The 17,631-nt window shown below is 51.3% G+C and overlaps 1 protein-coding gene across 1 annotated transcript in view; it reads right to left on the reverse strand.

Annotated features, from left to right (window-relative positions):
* CHCHD6 (coiled-coil-helix-coiled-coil-helix domain containing 6) overlaps window positions 1-12,586 on the reverse strand; it is a 120,013-nt gene extending 107,427 nt beyond the window's left edge. The window contains exons 1-2 of the mRNA XM_024763434.1: window positions 12,461-12,586; window positions 2,030-2,138 (exon numbers count right to left, since the gene is read on the reverse strand). Coding sequence (XP_024619202.1) covers window positions 2,030-2,138; window positions 12,461-12,547 — 196 coding nt within the window. The 5' untranslated portion in view covers window positions 12,548-12,586. The remainder of the gene's footprint in view (window positions 1-2,029; window positions 2,139-12,460) is intronic.
* Between the last annotated feature and the right edge of the window lie 5,045 nt (window positions 12,587-17,631).

Consider the following 17,631-nt stretch of genomic DNA (forward strand, 5'->3'; position numbering starts at 1 on the left):
CGGGACTCACCCAGGCCCACGCCTCTCCCGGAAGGCCGGGCAGGCGCGCTGGGCCGGGGAGGGCAGCCCTCGGGGCCGCGCCAGGTCCTCGGCCGGGAACGTGCAGGAGGCACCGCTGCCTGGTGTGGATGTGATGTGAACGCTCCCTGGGCTTAGGGCCTGACTTACAACAACTCTAGTGACGTAAGGTCTATCACGTTTATTTCTGCTTTCTATACAGTTTTCCTTTTTCACGACTACAAAAGTAACGCGTGCACCCACCGCAGAGCCTGTGGCCGGACCCCCGCGCCCACGCTCCGCGGCAGCCTGCAGGTTCAAGTGTGTCAACCCTCCATGGAGCTGGCTCTCGTCACCTCTCTGACCGTTTGGACACATTCTCCATGCAGCCGTCAGAGGGCTTCAAGGACTCTTTACATATGAACACTGCTCCCTCCCTGTCAGTTCTACTTCCCTAGTTTGTCACTCTTTGTTCATTCATTTCTTCTAAACTGTCTCCAATCGTTCAGTCACAGCCCCCACTCCTCCTCTTCATTTAAGGTCTCTTTGTCTGACACGGGGTTAAGAGGCCGCCTGCCGCTCTAGCTGTATGACTGCACCTCTCCCAGTTCAACTTGTGACTTCCTCTGACACGCATTTGGCGTATGGTTTGGCACAAGGGTTTAATTTTAACTTCTTTTTCTATCTTGTTCTATCACTAAAGTAAAAGCAGACACTGGATTTTAAATGTAAAAGTATTTTAAAATTCATCCACTTCAGGGCATTCCGCCCATGCTGACAAATCCAGCCCTCAGAACCTCCAAACTCACTCACCCTCAAACAGCAAAATACTTTGTTAAACCAAAACCGAATGATAGATGAACCACTCTTCTTGCTTTTTAAACTGCTCAAATGTAGCAAGACTGAAACAAATGCTTCTTTTCTCTTCCAAGGCTGAACCTGACGTGGCCTGACATATTTCAGCCATCTTCGCCCTCTGCCTCTCCCCTTCCTACAGCTCACTCACGCACGTGAGGCCTCTTCAACCCTCTCTCCAGCCGGCCGCAGAGACGGTGAGGATGACCCCCCGGAAAAGGACGAGGGCGTCTTCTGTGGGCTTCTGCTGCGTGTCGCACTGGCGCGTGACACTGTAAGCCACAGGCTTGCGCACGCGGCTCCTGACGGGAGCTGGGCTGCCCTGGGCCACGTGGCCTGCGTGTGCCAGCGCGCGCCTCGTGACCGCATCCCTGGCCGGCACTCAGCACGTGCCGGGTGGACAAGGAAGGTGCGGCCTCCTACGCGCTTGCACCCGAACGGGGCCGATGGGCAGAGAAAACAGCTCCAACGTGAGGCCGCAGTCACTCACTGTGGGTCGGGACGGCATCCATGCCCCCACGGCCAGGCCCCTCCAGCCCGTCAGCGTACAACTCACACCTCAGGTTACAGCAGGGGGACCCAGATTCTCATCAACGAGCTCTTCTCCTTAATCAGCTGCCACGAGGACTTTTCTTGTTTGTAGTATCTTAATATTTCTGCACCATACGTTCTCCACTCAAACGCTAGTGTCCCTTTGTGTTTGTTAACAGGAGTCACTTGGAGAAAAGCACAGGTTTCTTCACCTGTGATGGACACCACAGTGGAGAACAAAAGCGCTTCCAGGCCGGCTCAGGCAGCAGCTCCACAGCAAGCTGGGGAAGGAGCCGGGGGCACGGGGTGGCGACCCTCCTGGAAGCCCCACGAGCACCGTCCCAGGAGCTGGGCCAGGACCCCGGAGCGTGAGGGCAGGTCAGAGCTCTGGGGCTGGCGCCAAGGTCACCCACTCACTGCTTACGTGCGGAGAAGCTGGAACAGTAGGGAACTTCCGGCCCTGGTCATGGTCACGGAGGCTCTGACTACACGGCGCTGTAGTCTTTGAACAGGACAGCACCCGGTTTGGGGGCCACTCTCTCGTGGGAAGCGCTCACGTCATGCACCGCCCGCGGGCTCAGCCGGCAGCTCATCTCCAGGAGGAGCGCCCACTCCGTCCCCGCGCAGAACTGCCACCCCGGCCTACCTTTCTCCCGGCCTTCAGAGGAGACAAGGGCGGCAGCTGCAGGGGTCAGCGGCCCCACTCTGGAAGGCTGGCCGGGATCTTTCATGCGGTTGACCACGTTTTCAGACAGCTGTGGGAAGGATTGAGGGGAACAGTTAAATGACAGACCTTCTGGAAGTGAAGACTCCCCTCTACCCATGCCCCAGATTTCTGAGCAGACTAATCCTGCAAGACCAACTCCAATAACGTAAGGAATTCCACAAAGAAACCTCTCGTGCTGGCCTGGCACCCGCCAGGTCAACGCCACGCCCAGCCTGGACCCCACGGGCCACAGCGTGTCCCCCACTGGCTTCCCGGCTGCACCTTCTGCTCCCACACACTCAGGGGACCCCGAGTTCCCCTTCTTCTCTCCTGCCCTGAATCCGTTCGGCTGAGAACCACTGCAGCCCCACCCTGTACAGAGGGTGGATGCCTCCAGCTGTGCAAACCTCACCCTTCCCTGTGGGCGTCCCAGGGTCCCTCTACGGTGGGCTCTTCCAGACAGCACCCAAGTTAAGGACCATTTCTCCCAATCCTTTCCCTGTTACAACAGGCGCACCTCTTAGGAAGTGCCTCACATTCTACCGGCCTCATCTAATGGTCTGTAAATACCCTGAGGGCCGGGGCCACCTCTCCCTCCCATCTGAGTCCCACCAGGGCCACCGTCACAGCAGAAAATCCAGCACGGCCTGGCTCATTTCACCCTGGCTCCCCCAGTGACGACCGGATGATCAAATCTTTCCCTCATTGTAGAGGAAGTGAAATGGGTACGAGGGTGTCATAAAACACTTGACTGAAATGAAACAGCCAGCGAGGGATGAATCCAGAATAAAAGCCCCTAAGAGTTGACATCAATAAATATTTATTAAGTGCCCAGTATGTGCAAGGCATCGCAAAGCACAGCGAGGGAAGACGTTAAGATGACTTGAGGACCGAGTCCACCATCCGCAGCTCCACTTCAGGGATCCAGGCGAGGAAAGTGCTCCCACGTGTGCACAGCAGCGCTGGACTCGCACAGGAAAAGGAAACAACATGATAGCAACGACAGGCAGTGGTGAGAGAAATGATGGTGCGCCCCCTATGAAACACCGCGGAATTGTCGAGAAAGGACGGGTAAGACATGTGCCTGCCACGGAAGGATGCCACCGCTGACCCGGGACTCAGAGGACACTTTGTATCTCGACTTTGTAAAACAGATACACAGTTATAAAGACGCAGACCTGCGATATATACACGTTGACCTTGGCACACACACATTCCCCATGTACGCATCCACTCGGGGCACACACCAGACGTCCTGGGGCGTGTCCTGCACACGGGACAGGAGCGGCCGGGCCAGGACATTCACTTTCGGCACTTCTGTGTTTCATTTTTTTACCATGAACATTTCTTATAGCAAGTAAAGATTATAATAATAATAACTGAGTCCCTCTAGTATTTAAGACAGATACAAATCACATAGCTAATTAATGATTATAGAACAAGAGAAGACCAAGCGCACACAGCAGTGGAAGAGAATTGAGAACCCACAAATAAACCTATACATCTGTGCTCAACTGACTGGCAAGGGTGCCAGGACCATTTAATGAGGAAAGAATAGCCTCTTCAGCAAAGGGTGCTGGGAGAGCTGGACATCCATGTGCAGAAGGATGAAGGTAGACCCCTACTTCACACCATATACAAAATCTGACTCAAAAGGGATCGGAGACCTAAATGCAGGAGTTAAAACAATGAAACTCTTGGAAGAACACACAGGCGTAAATCTTTTTGACCTTGGCTTTGGCACTGAATGTATAGATATGCCACGGACAGCATGAGCGATCAAAGAGAAAACATACACTGAACTTCATCAAAATGAGACTTTTGTTTTTCAAAAGACACAATCAAGTAAGCTGAAAAGACAACCCACAGAATCTGCAAATCATATATCTGACAAGGGACATGTATCTAGAATATACAAAGAACTCCCACAACTCAATAATACAAAGAAAAACAACCGAATTTAAAAATGGGCAAAGAATCAGAATAGTCATTTCTCCAAGGAAGATACACAAATGGCCCATAAGCAAATGAAAAGATGCTCAATATCCTTAGTCATGAGAGAAATGCAAATTCAAACCACAATGAGGTCACTTCACACCCACTAGAACGTCTGTAATCAAGAAGTCAGATAGTGACAACTGCTGGCAGGAACATGGAGAAGCTGGAACCCTAATACACTGCTGGTGGCAAATAAATGGTGCAGCCACAGTGGAGAACAGTCTGGGAGTTCCTCAAAAGTTCAACACAGAGTCACCATTAGGCCCAGCGATCCCACCCCCGGGTACCCACTCAAGACGAATGCAACACAGAGTCACCATTAGGCCCAGCGATCCCACTCCCGGGTACCCACTCAAGACGAATGCAACACAGAGTCACCATTAGGCCCAGCGATCCCACTCCCGGGTACCCACTCAAGACGAATGCAAATACACGTTCACAGCAAGTTGCACATTCACGTCAGCATTATCTGTGACGCCAAAGGTGGAAACAACCCAATATCCATCAACTGACGGGCAGGTGAATAAAAATAATGGAATATTAGCCATAGAAAGGGATGAACTACTAACACAGGCCACACCATCGTGCTCAGCGAAGGAAGCCAGACACAAAAGGCCGCACACATGTGTGAAACGTCCAGAACAGGCAAATCTCTCGAGACAGACGCTAGATTGGCTGCCTGGGGTTTGGGGGAGGGGGGAAACGGGGACTAACGGCAAAGGGTGAGAGGTGGATTTCTCCACCTATCAATATTACAGGGGATCTCTATTTCAAAAATATGTGTCTTTAAAATCTGTGAAGCATGTTGGTGGTTAAGCGCTGGGAAAGAATAAAATACAGTCCGGCAGGGCCGGGTGCACATGGGATGGCAGGAAGACCCCTCAGAGGAGATGGCACTAACGGGAGACCACCGCCCTGGAGGGAGGAGGCCCCGCCACAATCCCATCTTGAGATCCAAGAGAAAAGGATCTAGTTCCGAGCAGAGGGGAGGATGAGTGCAAAGCCTCTGAGAGGGGCCGAGTCTGGCCTGTCCGAGGGCCTGACAAAGGCATGTGTGAGAGGGAGGCTGGACCAGGTGACCAGGCCGGAGAGGCACACCGAGATCCCAAGCCCAAACGTGACCCAAGGGCGAGGGAAGGCGCTGGCCCAAGTCAGCAGCCAGCTACCCTCCACGGCCACCACTGCGGCCACTCACGCGCTGCCTTCCGAGCACCCGCCGAGCGCAGCCTGCTGCGCTCGCGCTTCCTGGCCCACGGCTCCCCCGCGCAGGCTGGGCACTGGCACCGGCACGTTCCAGACGGCTGGGTATGTCAGCGGCCCCTGGGGCCCAGACACCTGACCCCGGAGAGGCGCTGCCCTCCTGTGACTCTAAGAAGATTCCTCTGCTTTGCCCGCGGCTGTTGCTGTGGAGATTTTGTTGGCTAGTCCTCCAGTTTTCTGTGAGCTGCAATTAGATCCACAGATTTAAATCCGAGTATCTGGACGAGAAGAGTCCTGGAGGCCCCCCCAGAAAGGTGGCAACCACCGACGCCCACGGGGCCAGGCAGGTGACAAAAACAAATGAGGCGGGCCTGGCAGCAAAGCGGGAGTGCCAGGACAACGTGGCGAGGACAGGAGACAGCACAGCCCCGGAGAGGGTGGCTACTTCATAGCTCCAGCCAAGGGGCGCCACCTGGAAATGTGGACCAGACTTTCAATTCTTTCCCCCCAAAAAACTGAAAATTGAATTGATGTAACGCCTCCAAGTTTTAAATGTCGTCGATTAATACCACAAAGTTTCTGGACTGATGGTTCCATCCAAGAAATATGGAGCCAGTAGCTTAAACCTCTGCCCAGCGAGGATCTTGCTGACTTGAGCCCGGTTCCGGGTCACATGCTGGGGCCACAGACCAGGAGACGAGGTCCTGCTCACGGGGCAGAGCTCCCCCCACCCAGGACGGTGACCAGTGACAGCACAGAGGGAACCCCTGAACTGGTCGCAAGGCCAAGGAGGAATTTAGCCAAGGAAGGGAGAGAGCCCTGCAGACGGAGGAGCACAGCTCGAAACAGCACGGCAGCACGTGTCCTCCCCGAGGGACGGGCGGCGACAGGAGAAGGTGGCACCAGAACACAGAGGGCCTCGGGAGCCAGGCCCAGGAATCTGCATTGAACCTGGAGACGGCGGGAAGCACGTATGGGTGGGAAGTAAGCGGGTCGCACCTCAGCTTTAACCCTGAATGATCACTGACACCACCAGCTGGGGGCGCCGTCTCTGAGAGCGAAGCCGCTGGGCCTGGAAGGGAGGGACCTCCACTGGGACTGTCTGGATTTTATCCCCACTGCCTGAGAGCTGCTCAAAAGCAAAATGTACCTTTTAAAAACACATTACCCTGCTAGCGCCAGGAAGTACAGATTTGTGGCAGGCAAGCCTGCTGGGAGAAAGAACAACTTGTCATATGGGCAAGGGGAAGGTGGGGCGGGCCTGGCTGAGATCAAGAGTTCCTGAGGGTAAAAAGGAGAGGATGAAACAGAAGCAGCTGGAAGGGAAGACACAAGAGTTGACATTAGATGCAGAGAAAAAGGGCACGTGGGATCAGCTTCCTGCGTGGGGACCAGCTGGATGGACCTTCACACGTCAGGAACAGTGAGAGTGGGAGAGGCAGTGGGGGGGATGCAGTGAATCACAGGCGCCCAGGAGACTTGCAGTGGGACATGGCCAGCAGCATGCGGACACCTATGGTCTGGGTGTTTAAAACCCGGAGGTCAACAGCTCACAAATGAGGACAAAAGAGATGACCGGGGTGGAGTGCAGGAGGGCAAGAGGGTGGAACCAGGCAACGCTCTGCAGAGACGGCAGGTGGGATCCTCGAGACCAGGGCTGCTGTGGAAGACATGCAACGACCTCTCTCCAGGGTGGAACCCACCGGGTCCAAGACCCTTATGTTTATGATCAACTGATGTTCACCAAGGTCCCAAGGTAATTCAAATGGGGAAAGGACAGTCTTTTCAACAAATGTAGTTTGAGAAAATTAAATATTTCAAACAAAAAAGATGTATTTAGAGCAGACTTCAACAAGCTCTAGTGCTCGAGCCAAATCCAACTCAACACTTGATTTTATAAATAAAGTTTTACTGGAACATAGCCACACCCATTCGTTTACATATTGTATACGGCTGCTTTCACCCTAAAATGGCAGAGTGATTTGCCAACCCGATTTAGAGCCTTACTTCACATCATACACAAAAATTAACTAAAAATGGATACAGACTTAAGTATAAAAGCCAAAACTCTTAGATGAAAACAAACGAGAAAATTTCTATAACCTTGGGTTAGGCAAAGATTACTGGGATATGATGCCAAAGCCCAATCACTAAAAGAAAAAAAATAAGTTAAACATCATCAAAATTACAAATGTTTGCACTTCAAAGACACCACTAAGAAAATGAAAAGACAAGCCACAGATTGGGAGAAAATATCTGCAAATCGTGATATGATAAAGGGCTTATAACTCAATTAAAAAGGACAAACAACCCCATCAAAAGCTACTAAAAGTGGGCAAAAGACTTGAATACACATTTCACCAAAAAACAAATATATCTGGGCAGCAAATAAGCACATGGAAAAACATTCAACATGAATAGTTATTAGGGAAACACAAATTCAAACCACAATGAGGTACCACTTCACACTCACTGGAATTGCTGTAGTCAAAAAGATGATAACAAGTGTTGGTGAGGGTATGGAGAAACTGGAACCCTCATATCCTGCTGAGGGGGATGTAAAATGGTACAGCCACTTCAGAAAACAGTTTGGCAGTGCCTCAAAAAGTTAAACCTAATAAGTCACCAAAGTCATAAACAGAATGACCCATCAATTCTACTCTTAGGTTATCTATCCAAGAGAAATGAAAACAAATGACCACAAAAAAACCTTATGTACAAATGTTCCCAGCAGCATTATTCATAATAGTCAAGAACTGGAAACAACTCGAATATCCATACAATGAGATGGTATTCGGCAATAAAAAGGAACTCCTAATACATACCACAAAGTCCAGGAGCCAACTGCCAAGAACATTGTGCTAAGTGAAGGGAAATGGACATGAAAGATGCACGATGTATTTCCATGAAATGTCCAGAAAAGGCAAACAACACAGAGGCAGAAGGCTTAGCGGTTACCTGGGGCTGGGAGTGGGAGTGGGGAGTGACTGCAAATAGGTACAAGGGAACTTTTTAGGCCTCGTGAATGTTCTAAAATCCCACTGTGCTCAACTCTGTAAATCTGCTTTTAAAAATTTAAAGCAACTCTGTAAATTTGCTTTAAAAAAATCCCTGAAATGGTGAATTTTACATGTAAAATACATTTCAATAAAGCCATTTTTTTAAAAGTCACTATCATCAGATAAAATCTTTCCAAAGCTCCAACCCTGAATAGAGAACCACAACGTTGCCTCCAGAGAAACGTGTGAACAGCCCTGCATCTCCAGTCTAGCCTCATCACCTGGCCAGCTTCCTCCACCATCCCAACCACTGTGCGGCTGCCAAGCACACAGCCTATGGAGCCGGAAAGTTTGAGATTCCTGCTCTACCACCAACTCACTGTGACTGCGGGTTCCTTCACCTCCTTGAACCTGCTTCCTCATCTCTGCATTGGGATGAAATCTCCCAAGGTCAGCCTGGGGACCAGGTGACACAGTGCCCTGAAACCACTCAGCCCAGAGCAGAGAAGCCTTTCCCCGCTGGCCCAGGCCCGTCGTCACCGTCACCTCATCCAAACAGCACTGTCTGACCAGGCCACCTGAGCAGGAAGCCCCATCACTCTTCGCATCCCTTTTGTTTTCTTCTTGGCACTTGCAATTCTTTTTTCTTCTTCTGCCTCTTCTTTCTTTCTCTTGGTCAGTTCCCCCTCCTGGGATGAGGTTTCCATGAGGCAGGGCCCTGTGCATTGTCCCCTGTAGTCTCTGCCAGGCCAGGCCCAGTTCACAGTGAGCACTTGCTGAGGTGGCGGTGAAGCGGTACCCACACGTCGGGGACACCTGGCCTCTCTGGTGTGGGCACACGGGGAGCTGTCCCTTGTGTCCCTCGACCTCCTCCGAGATCTTCCCTTCAGCAGTGGTCCTGACTTGCCTCCCGTGGCAATGAATGATGGTAAAGGTGGTATAGCCCTGAGGGTGAAACGAGCCTGGGGACACAGCTAGAGCAGCAGCCTCGGGAAGTGACCTGGGAAGGGGAGCGGGAACCAAGTGGATGGAAGAGGCAAAGGCTGCAGAACAGCCAGGGGTCTGCATGTTGACGTGCAACCAACTTCAGCTGAGTCACCAAAGATGGCTGTGCAGGGGCAGAGGGGACAGTCACACACGGGATGTTGTGGCTATGTGTGTACCTCCTCTTACTGGAGGATGAGATGAAACACACTGGTTGAAATGAAATCTTCATGTATTTCACACATGCTTGCTCTGAAAAACAGAGGTGAATATAATTGCAGCTTTTTGCATTAATTAAATTTCTTTTACCTTCCTCGGAATTAGGGCTTGAACTCTCTATGTAAACTTAGGCAAATGAGTGTGCAAACTAGCAAGGTCCTGGCATTTCATTTTAAGGAAACTAGAATGCTTTCCAGGACCAGGTCGGGGGGGTTAAATACAAGAGGTCTTTAAGAATATTTAACTTTCGGACTTCCCTGGTGGCACAGTGGTTAAGAACCCTTCTGCCAATGCAGGGGTCACAGGTTCGATCCCTGGTCCGGGAAGATCCCACATGCCGTGGAGCAACTAAGCCCGTGCGCCACAACTACTGAGCCTGTGCTCTAGAGCCCACGAGCCACAACTACCGAAGCCAGGGCGCCTAGAGCCCATGCTCTGCATCAAGAGAAGCCACCGCAATGAGAAGTCCATGTACCGCAATGAAGAATAGACCCCACTCTCCACAACTAGAGAAAGTCCGTACGCAGTAACAAAGACCCAACGCAGCCATAAATAAATAAATTTATTTTTTAAAAATAAAAAAGAATATTTAACTTTCTCTGAAGGAGCAGGCAGATGTTCTTCTTTGGCACACACCTCCTATACCTTCTATTAAACTAACTTCTCGTTTGGTTCAACCAATGATCTTTTCTAGTGATTTTCACTCACCTCCTTAAAGACAAGGTGGACTTCCCAACCCTCGAGTCACTTTGCTAGCAGGAAAAAACTTACACCAAACACTGCACTGCCATCACCTCCTTTCTCTGGTCTCCCTCTCTCAAAACAGGCACACGAGTGGATGGAAAGAAGGATGGAAGGATGGAAAGAAGGAAGGAAGGAAGGGGTCTCAGAACATGGGGCGGTGCCCCCAACTCTATGCCTTATTTTCTCTTATGAGTTTGCCCAAAGCTCCCTCTAGTTTTAACAATCTCTGGTAGAACTAAGCATGGCACCAGCACCCTGTCAGGACAGCTAGAGGCTGTCACAGAATTTTCACACTGCCTTGCATGTCACTGGGAGCATGCAGGGTAGGTTGGAGCCGTGAGAAAAGGCTATTTCTTGTACCCAAAAAGATCTGGGTTACAGTCCCAGAAGTAACACCTTGGGCAAACTCCTTAACCTCTCTAAGCCTGATTCTCCATTTTTAAAGAGAATTTATACTTTGCAGAACTGCTAAGAGAACTAGAAAGAAAACGTGGCTGTCTGATATAAAACCCAAAAGAGATGATGCTCCCCTGTCCACTTAGAAGACGTTCCCACCACTGTAAAGCAATTATACCCTAATAAAGATGTTAAAAAAAAAAAAAAAAAAGAAGACGACGTTCCCTTAGAAGACCCTGACTGACTGAACTTTCCAACACTCTCCAGAGCAGGTGACAACAGTGGGAGAGCGCTCACACAGAGCTTGGGGCATCTTTCTAAATTCTGATTCGGCTACGGCCTCTCACCTTCCAACGTGAGCGGAGCCGTCTTCTCTCCATTTTGACTTTGCCCCAAGCCAGGTCAAGACTGGATAGCACCTAGCAAGTACCAAATATGCTACGTAGGCATGCTAAGACTAGAGGCTACAAAACACTCTGTACTTCTTCTAAACACGTGCGCACACATCACCTTATCCAAGGCAGCACCTAGGATTATCACAGCCTGCCCCCGTTTTTCGAAAGACGTGGTGATTGAGACTCAGCAGATGAGTTGTTCACCCCAGGTCACACAGCTAATGAGCAACTATCTAGAAGTCACACCTCCTGATGTCCATTTCTTTTTTTTTTTCTTTTTGGCCACACCACGTGGCATGTGGAACTTCCCCAAGCAGGGATCGAACCCTTGCCCCCTGCAGTGGAAGCACAGAGTCTTAACCACTGGACCGCCAGGGAAGTGCCCCGATGTCCTTTTCTGAGCCAGCTCCCTAATTAACTAATTCACCTATGCCCGGCTCTGTGCATCCCATGGACACCTGGTGCCTGCTTCACTGGGGTTCGTCCATTTAATCGCTCAGCAATGGTTTACAAAGCACCCACTACGTGCAAGGCAGAGGTGCAGGAGCAAGCAGAGCACTCAATGAACAGTCCCTGGAGTCCCGCTGAGCGCAATCCCAGCTCGCCGGCTTGTTACCTAGGTGACCCTGGGTAAGTACCTCATGTCTCAGTGCCCCGCCTGTCCTCCATCCATAAAATGGGCGAACAGAATCCGACCTCTCGGAGAGCTGTTGAGAATTAAACGACAGGGCACCCGTCAAGGGTTTAGCACAACCCATGACCCCCACTAAGCACTCAAGCGTGAGCTGCTTTTATTCTTCCTCTAGAGCCTGGGGATACAGTCGGCAGTCACACAAGAGCCTTGGCCTCAAGCAGCTTACACTGCGGTCGGAAACACACAAAGAAGTAAAGCATCAACAGAAGTTTCAAATGGAGATGAGCGAGCGCTAGGACAAAAACCAGTGTGCGACCGCGGGGATGGGCAGGCACTCTGAACTGGTCAGGAAAGGATCCTCACGTGAGACCTGAACTACAAGAACGCAAGAGCGGATATAAGGCAAACTGGGGGCGCGAACACAACCCGTGCGGAGATCGCGAGCCGAGCAGGCCGGCACCTCGAGGGACAAGGAGGTCCTGAGGCCAGCGAAGAGGGAGCGGGGGCTTGGGGGGACTGGCACGGGAGGTGGTCAGTCAGGTCAGCAGCGCGGCTCCGGAACCCAAGGAGGGGCGGCTCGTTGTCCTCGTACACGCTTGGGCGTCCGCGGGCGGCGAGGGCACAGGATCAAACGTCCAAGGCGCACCCGGGCAGGGGTCCAGGTAACGAGGTCCCGCCCCCCGGTCTCCGTCCGTCCTCCCACCCTGAGGAGGCCAGGCCTGCGGCGCCTTCCGAACTCGCGGCCCTCTCGCGGCAAGCGCCGGCAGACGCCTCCACGCCCGCCCGCCGGCCGCCCGCTCACCCGGATGCCCTGCAGCACCCGGACCCGCTCCTCCTGGTCCATCCCGAGGGACGCCCTTCGGCCCTCGCGGCTCTCGGTGATGCCCATGGCGGGAGGGGGCTCCGGTGCGCCGGTGTTTACGGGACCGGCGCCACCTGCCAACAAGGCCGCGTCCTATTGGCCGAAGCTCGAGGCTCAGCCAATCGCGGCGCGGGCCGCGCGGCATTGTGGGGGCTGTAGTCTCGCGGTGGCCGCCCACTGGACCAGGAGCACGAGGCGCAGCGCCCAGACGGCGCGTGGCCAGATGGCTGGCCGAGGAGCGTAGCCGCGGTGACCGGGACACCACCACCGAGGAGGCCGCGCTGGGCGGGCGGAGGCGCTGCAGGTTTGCGGTGAAAAGACGGAGAGCGTGAAGGCGCTGAGGAAGACAGCGACGTCGCGGTGCCAGGAGAGAAGCTGGCGGGAGGCGCCCCTCTGTGGGGGAGGCGGTGGAGGAAGAACTTCGTGCAAAGGCCCTGAGGCAGGAGGAGAGCGAGGGCCCAGCGCGGGCCCCGAGTGCGGGAGGGTGCAGAGCAGACCCGGAGGCGGGCTGAAGGTCAGAGTGGAGAGGGCTTTGTCGGCGGGGCCAGAGCTTGTTCTAAAGGCCCGGGGAGGACAGTGAACGGCCCTCGGCGTTGAGGAGACACGCACCGTGTATCCAGCGTCGTGTTCACGCCTGTCTCGCGGGCTCACACGTGTGATGGACGCGGTGACTGCGGCTTACAGCTTCGGCCACCTGAACCCAGCCACCTTTTGTTCTCTGAGCTGCTGACTCGCGTTGATCTGCCCCAGTAGGCCCGGAGCTGAGTTTGGGATCTGGAACTGGGGAACCCCTGACTGCTCCATGAAATAGTAAGGGTCATTTGGAGGCTTTTCGAACCTGGAAGGGAAGCGGGGAGGAGCAGAGGGTGGAAGAGAAAGTGAGATGCTCTGAGATGAGAGCAGCTTGGGTGAAGAAGAAGGTGGACATTGGGGAGGGGAGGGGGGGACGGCAGGGGGAGGAAATCCTCTAGGATAACAAGAACATCTGCCAGATTCCTTCAAAATACTTTGATTTGGAGATCTTCCTCCATCTCTTCCCTATAAGTAGAGCCTGAGTAGGGGATTCTGGTGCAAATGGTTTACTGGGGGAGTGCCTCAGGAGAAAGCTGAGATGCCGTCAGAGCTGGGCTCTGGAGCACAAATTATGTCCAGAGTTGGCCCGGCTCGAAGGCAAGGGGACTGGCCTTCTGTCCAGGGGGACAGAAGCCTTCTGTCATTGGCAGCCCAGTGAAGTAGGCATCTGAGAGCTCTCAGCAGTCCACACCCACAGCAGCCAGGGGATGGCCTCACGAGCTGGACGGGGCAATTTTAGCATCTACTTCATGTTCCTCACGTTTTTCAAGGTCTCCCGAATACCCTGTGACTGTGGAAGGGGTTATAAAAATTGAGAAAAGGGATGGATTTCACTTCTGAGTTGATGAAATAATTAACCACTGGACTAATTCATCAAAACAAGAGTCAGGGCCACAGGTGACTATGAGACTGTGTGTGGTCTCCCCTGCTCCCACCATGTGCAAACTCCTGGGAGAGAATTGGAATCCCACAAGACTGAGAGTGGGGTTACACTGACACCAGCATAGCTAAGCCTCGTGACAACCCAGCAAGTCGTGTATCCCTACTTCCCTGAAAAGAAAACCGAAGTGCAAAAGGGTGAGGATAGTGACGTTATAAATCCAAAGAAGGGTGAGGATTTTAATAAAAGCAGTGGCAGAGGAAAGAAAGGGAAGAGAAGTTAATGGTTTTTGAGCACCTTCGTGGCACCAGGCTCTGTGATGCAGGCACACATGCTTTGCATGTAGTTAATCCATGACCAACTCATTTAGTCCTGGAAACCATCCTGAGAGAGTATTACCCCAGTCTAAGGCCTAGGAAATGGAGACTTTGGGGAGGTAAGGTGTTATGACAGGTCCACTATTTGCTGCCCAGTACCCATTCTCTCCTTCCTTATGACAGAACCCAACTCCCTTAGGTGTAACAATGTGTCTGGTTAGAAAAATTGGTGCCTAAGTTCCCACTGGCCAAACTTGGGACAACTTGAGCATTATAGCAATTTGACAGTTTGAACCTATAACATATTTAACTTTTTAAAAAATGCAATAGTCCATGCGTTAAAAGAGAGGGGATGTAAAAAAGGGGGGCAGGTCTTCTTTACAAAAGAATGCCAGCAAATCAGTGTGAGATTTAAAAATTGCCATTTTGTGACCCTCAGTGAATTAACTGAATCACGCAGAAATCATCGGTGGATCCTAAAGCTGTTGAGTGACAACTCCCAAGTCTCACCACAGATTTCTGAACAATCATAAAGAGAAAACTGTTACATTGATGAGACCTGGAGGTCACTTCCTTAACCAAATGGCTGAACTTAGCGTCACAGAGAGTGGGACAACATGATGTGATGCCCCTCCCCAGGACATGTAAGGGACACACAGTGTCCCCTTTGGAGTGTTGTGGCCGAGAATGCGTGACCTGAATCCAATCGTGAGGAAACAATCAGACGAATCCAGAATGTGAGATCCTACAAGACAGCTGTCCTGGACTCTTCCAGAAAGCTAACGTCATGAAAAAACAAGTTTCAAAACATGAAGCATAACAAGGAGACACAGCCGTGAATCTTGATTATATCGTGGATTAAAATGACAGTAACAGCAACAAAGCTATAAAAAGGTACTTGGAACAATTGGGAAAGTTTTATATATGGAATAGTGTCCTAGGTGACGTTATTGAATTAAAGTTAATTTTCTTGTTTTAGGGAGATGCATTTGGAAGTATTGGGGGAGTGTCATAGTGTCTACAACCTGCACTCGGATGGTTCAGGGAAAAAATGTTAACAATAGGTGAATCTAGGTGAAATATGTATATTGGAATCCATTATATCTTCCACTGTTTCTATGGGTTTGAAATTTTTCAGAATAATAATCAGGAAATAAAATTCTGCACTTGGGGAAATAAAAAATACTTCCCTCTCTGGACTCCCTTCTCCTTTGTAGCTGGAGGTGACCGTGTGACCTAGATCTGGTCAGATGGCTCTTGAGCAGTGTGGTACCCAGAGAACAGTGCAGTCAGTGCTAAAGAGAGCAGTGAGACGGGATGCAAGGCTGAGCTCTGCCTCCTGCTAGACCTGTGCCCCTCAGTTTCCTGATATAAGAGTGGTGCTACCATTACATGGAGTGCTTGCCCAGAGCTTGGACTTAGTGAACTCATTCAGCAATAGCTATTATTATTGAGAGTTGTCTTTTTTTTTTTTTTAAGTAACTTGGCAACCAGTATAGGGCGTGGGGGAGGGGGAGTTGTGTGAGCTGGCGTCTCTTAAATTGGATTCTCCAGAAGCAGAGAAGAAGAAATGGGCTGATAGAGTAGAAAAGTCAGAAAAGGAATTTGCTTTGTCCATGTTAAAAGCTAAAAGGAAGCTTTTCCTATAAGATCGAGAAAGAGACAAGGATGTCTGCTTTCACGACTTCTGTTCAACACTGCACAAGAAAATGAAATAAAAGATTGGAAAGGAAGAAGTAAAATGATCTCTATTTGTGGAAGACATCATCTTGTATATAAAAATCCTAAGGAATTCACACACGCGCACACACACACGCTCAACAGAGCTAGTAAGCAAATTCAGCAAGGTTGTAAGAACAATATACAAAAATCCGTTCTATTTCTCTATACTCACAATCCAAAAACGAAATTAAGAAAACAATTCCACTTACAATAGCACCAAAAACAATAGAACACAGGAATAGATTTAGCCAAAGAAGTACAAAGCTTGTATCCTGGAAACTAAAAAACACCGTTGTCTAGGAAGGGGGCTGGAAATGGACAGGAAAATAAAACTTGGAATAGTGTGGCTACATGGTTTATACATTTGTCAGTACTCACTAAGCCACGCACCTAACATCTAAGCATTTTACAATATGTATATTATACCTAAGTAGAAGTTGAAAATGTTTGAGGAGGTTTAACCTAACGTTTATTTCTCACTCAGGCAAAACGTGGTTGTGCGGGACATGGCATTCCGGGCCACCAGAGAAGGCTCTCTACCTGCACGTCTGGAACATGTGGCTTCCTCGGCTGACTCAGCAGGACGAGTGAGCCTCAGAGCCTAGAGAACGGAGCCCCGGCTTTCCCTGCCTCGGCAACTGTCACCCCCATTGACATCCACCGGCCATTCAGGCCCACTGCCCCTCCCACCCTCCCACCTGCAAGAGTGGGGAAGTGCCGTCTTCTGTGAGTAGAAGGAGAAAGGAAACATCTAAACACTAGACCATCAGGCACAAGTGGTGAATGAACAGCTCACTGACCCCTTACTGCCTCCTGAGAAGGTCCACGTAAGAAAGATGTACTGATAATAAGCGAGAAATTCCAGCCGCTGAAAGATCGCATTGAGACAACATCACAATCCATTCTGTGCACAGATGTCATGATGACAGCATACCCACGCCTTCTGCCGCACAGTAACCGTGTTCCATGGATCTTCTGTCTTACGAAGGTGTTTCCTGGGTGCTACGATCGTGACCCAGCGACGCGGGCGTGTTTGTACCTTTGAAAGCAAGTTGTTGCTGCTCGTCACTTGCCTGACTTTCCCTTTTGCTGTGTGCTGACACACGCTTCCTCTGGGCTAAAGTTTGGAGACCACTGGGGAGGAGTGGAGCCCCGATGAGAAGGGGGCTGGAGTGACGGATACTCTCACGCAGGAGGCTCGGGTGGGCCCACGGTCTGGGAGCCACCCAGAGGAGTCACTGAGGGAGTGGGGCCCCTGTGCTGGGGAGCATCTCCGAGTTTTCTGTGACTCTCCACCTCTGTACCTCAGGCTCTTCATCTGTAGGATGGGGGTGATTCAGGCCCTGGTAACCACCCCTTACAGGCCTGGGAAACGAGAGTGGCTGGATGCGGGGCCGTCTGTAGCGTTCAGGACGTTTGGGCTCGCGCTGAGGCTTTTGCTGAGCGTACTGTGAGCTGGATGGCTCCTGAGAGGTGGAGGATAGGGGCAGAGCCAGCTCCGTTGAAGGAGAGTGGGGTTTGGAGTGAAGCAAGGAAGGCAGAAACCTGGTTGAAGAGGAAACTTGGGAAAGGCAGTTATGATTCCAAGTGGCAGATGGATAGATGTTGTTCAGTAATAG

Source organism: Neophocaena asiaeorientalis, unplaced genomic scaffold (assembly GCF_003031525.2).
Source record: "Neophocaena asiaeorientalis asiaeorientalis breed wild unplaced genomic scaffold, Neophocaena_asiaeorientalis_V1.1 scaffold433, whole genome shotgun sequence".
Taxonomy (NCBI): Eukaryota; Metazoa; Chordata; class Mammalia; order Artiodactyla; family Phocoenidae; genus Neophocaena; species Neophocaena asiaeorientalis.